This window comes from Sinocyclocheilus anshuiensis, unplaced genomic scaffold (genome assembly GCF_001515605.1).
Source record: "Sinocyclocheilus anshuiensis isolate Anshui unplaced genomic scaffold, SAMN03320099.WGS_v1.1 scaffold64, whole genome shotgun sequence".
Taxonomy (NCBI): Eukaryota; Metazoa; Chordata; class Actinopteri; order Cypriniformes; family Cyprinidae; genus Sinocyclocheilus; species Sinocyclocheilus anshuiensis.
Window position 1 is genome coordinate 436103 of NW_015557063.1, and position 3886 is coordinate 439988.

The 3886-nt window shown below is 38.4% G+C and overlaps 1 protein-coding gene across 1 annotated transcript in view; it reads left to right on the plus strand.

The window, feature by feature from the left end:
* LOC107676498 (phospholipid-transporting ATPase IA-like) overlaps window positions 1-3886 on the plus strand; it is a 183185-nt gene that overhangs the window by 68571 nt on the left and 110728 nt on the right. Inside the window, exon 4 of the mRNA XM_016471053.1 lies at window positions 2627-2725. Within this exon, the coding sequence (XP_016326539.1) occupies window positions 2627-2725 (99 nt within the window). The remainder of the gene's footprint in view (window positions 1-2626; window positions 2726-3886) is intronic.

Genomic DNA, 3886 nt, shown 5'->3' on the forward strand with positions numbered 1-3886 from the left:
AAAAAAAGTTTGAAAATAAATAGCCTATTAAGTCTAAATATTGAAGTATTTGGCGCTGTGATGAACATCATAGCAAATACACAACTCTGAATGGCTGTTTAAATCATTTAAACACGATTCAGAAACAGATAGTGCAGCTGCTTTGTTTACAGGGTTTCCGGGGTAACGGCTGCATTTAAATGAATTATTATTATTATTATTATTTCTGCAGTTTAGCGCCATCTGCTGTCAGAGAGTGAAAGTGCGCTTTCATCCACAGCGTCTCTCACATGCTCCGGCATGCGCTTCTGGTCCGCGCTTATTTACATCAGAGTGCGCACGCGTCTTTCACGCAGCATACAGCGGTGTTGTGCATTTTGACCAGTTGATGGGAAAAGTATTCTTAAAATGCATTCAACATTCTGAATAATTTGTAATGTATAATTATTCACGGTATTTAGAAGTGCCCACGATAACAATATTGTGCATATTCATTACCGTGATATATCGCATTACCGAATACCGGCACAAGTCTAACTCAGACCAATCAATCAAACCAAGTGTGAAAACCTCAGTGATGTAGTGTTTTACATTACAATTTACAAGTATGTGTGAACAAACGTTACTTTGCTACACAAGGTCAGTTGTGTTGGGAGTTGTTTCAGATTTCGGTTTATAATGCCATGCCTGCCACAAGGGGCACTATTGTCATGGCTGACTCTCTGCTTGAGGAGAATATTGCTGACTGTTGAAATGTTAATTGCTAGCTACCTGAATAATAACACATCTGTTTAGATGGCACATCCTTTTAAAGGTACGCATATTTCCTCCTTGAGTACTGAAGTTTCAAATGTTTGGAGTCTTTTGAAAGAAATTAATACTTTTTATTTTTAAAGGACGCATTAAATTAATCAAATGTGCCGGTGAAGACGTTAATGATGTTACAAAAGATTTCTATTTCCAATAAATGCTGTTCTTTTGAACTTTCTATTCATCGAAGAATCCTGAAAAATGTATCCGTTTCCACAAAAATGTTAAGCAGCACAACTGTTTTCAGCATTAATAATAATAAGAAAAGTTTCTTGAGCAGCAAATCAGCATATTAGATTGATTTCTGAAGGATCGTGTGACACTGAAGACTGAAGTAATGGCTGCTGAAAATTCAGCTTTGCCATTACAGAAATAAATTACATTTGAAAATATGTTAAAATAGAAGTAGTCATTTTAAATTATAATAATATTCTGCAATATTTCAGTTTTTGATCAAATAAATGCAGCCTTTGTGAGCATAAGAGGCTTCTTCAAAAAACATTTAAAAAAATCTTACTGACTCCAAACTTTTGAACAGTTGTGTACTGTTTATATTGCTTTTGAACCCTAAACAGATTTTGGTTGCACTGCTTCTGTGTAATTACCAGACGCTGCCGTCACTGAGGGCTCCAGAGTGTTATAGACATGCTGTTCTTTTAGAGACAGAAGGTACAATTACTCCACCACCGAGCAACCCGGCGTGACCCTGTAGATGCACCGCACATGAAATTAGTGCCGCTGTTTTAATGTAGCTCAATCGATGACTGGGAGAAAGGGAGATGAAGAGAAACTGTGAGACAGGAGAGTAAAACAGAGCGAGTGAAGTGGCTTCGAAGCACAGGTTCTGTGTATCTTCATTACGCCACTGTCAATGCAGTGACCTTGAAATGCACGGGCTTGTTGTGAATGAGAAAAATGGGAGGGATGGGTTTGCTGAGGCAACAAGGGGGCCAAGGTGACCATCTGATTTTTATAGTTGCTGTTTCATCAAAACCGCTCACTTCCATCACACTTACAGAGTGCTGCTTCTGGATATGCCGTCATAATCAACAAGACATTTTGATGCTGACACCCAGGTTCCACGATGATCGACTGCTCTGGTTTTCTATGCCACTGTGGTTTGGTTGTGAGCGTACTCTCCTGTTTAAGTGAAACGTAACGCAGAAGGGAAAGTGTTGGCATCAGGTTAAAAGGAATCCGTTTCGGGTTTCCTATTGTATGTCTTCGCATTGTTGGCCTCTGTCTGAACCTGTCACAGCTCCATCTGATAGGGGCACATTTCAAAGACGATCCACTTCTTGATATTATGTAAGCTCTGTGAGTTTTGCCAAAATCAGGAGAGAAACTGTAGAAGTTTAATCAAGTTCTGGTGGTGTGAATTATATATAAGCTTGAGGGCCCTTTCCCAACTGCCTGGACCGGCACCTAACCAGCCTGAACCAGTCTGGAAATTTATGCTAGTCTAAGCTGATCTCTTCAGCACGGTAGACAGATATGTCACATGGCGACTTCTGAACATCCATCAGAGTGCTGCTGACTTTCTGATGGTTATTGCCATTCCCTTAGGTGGCTTTCTTGACCACCTCGTGATAAATACTAACACCACCAGGGACGTAGACCTTCAGGCTGTTATGATTGCTAGGAAACAAAACGAGAGCAGTTTATCAACCCCCTGAGTGTTTTTCATGAGGTCATACCTTTAAATGCTCTGCTGGACTCTTAATTAATTTGTGTTTTTATTCATGCCCTGTAGATGACGAGATTTGTGTAACGTTTGGATGTTCTTGTTTTGATTTTGCTCTTCCGTTTTTGTTTTTTTTTTTCTTCTTCTCGACAGCAAATACCTGATGTGTCACCAACAGGGCGGTGGACAACGCTGGTGCCGTTACTCTTCATCCTGTTGGTGGCAGCAGTGAAGGAGGTTATAGAAGACCTGGTGAGAGCATTCAGTTATATATGTGATTTGTTAAAATTAACTTACTGAGTAAATTAGTGTTGCATGATATATCGGTGCTAAAAAGATATTGCGAAAACCGGCTTTTAAAAACTGTACGATTCCGCATTTTACTAGTACTGGTACTTTAAGAATGTATTTTATAAAGAGCCATATTTCCTGAGTTGTGTCGATGTGCGACAGCAGGACAGTGTGCTTGCAGCGCTCTGCTTTCACTCCCTGCATGAACACTGGCCGTGCCAAACTTTATATATCTGTGCAACGCAGGACTGCTAAAAACATAAGCAATTTAAAAGTGGATAAGAAACATGCATGAATGAGAAAATAAAGCGCGGGACGTGCTTGATGTAAAAATTAGTTAGTTAACCTTGAAAAAGAACTTGTGCAGTACTCGCGCCTCTTTCAGACAGCACGCAATCGCGAATTCAGATCCCTTTCATGAGTTATTGCGATTCAGCGGTCAAATACGCACACAATTACGTTAAAATGCCCATCTTGTCTTATGACTTAACCCTTAAAGACCTAGAACATTTTTGGGGCACCTGACACGCCTGCACTTTTCTTTGTTTTTTTAGACCTATTCTAGCAGTCAAGTGTCATATATCATTATAAACAGGAGAACTTGAAGTTTCAGTCTAGCTCATTTAAATTCACAGTTTTCCTTTTGTTTTCTCTAAGAATGAATGAATTTCCAGAATTTTAAGAAAAACGCAAGCAACAATTGGGTGTTTTTTACTGTGTACTCAAACAGAATCTCCTGAATTTTGGATTTTTTTTCTTTAGAAAGTTGTATCTGGGTGTTTTACACTTCCAAATAAAATTTTGTCTACATATAACATTCCCCAAGCAAGTTATAGCCATTTATTACAATATTGATATAGGCGCTTTTCAGTGAAAAACAGGTCTATTTGGTTTACTAACAATATAGATGTCCAAAAAAAACGTTTAGGGAGTAAAGAAAATGGAATCAGTGTTATATAATAACAAAAAAGTGACTTTTTTCAGAGAAATATATTTTCAATCTGAGTATGAACAACAACAAACACAAACTGTGCAGATATTTAGTGAAAACAATTGCACAAATTGTCTTCTGCAACAAAAATACAAACAGTGCAAATGATTCACAAACTACACACAAAATGA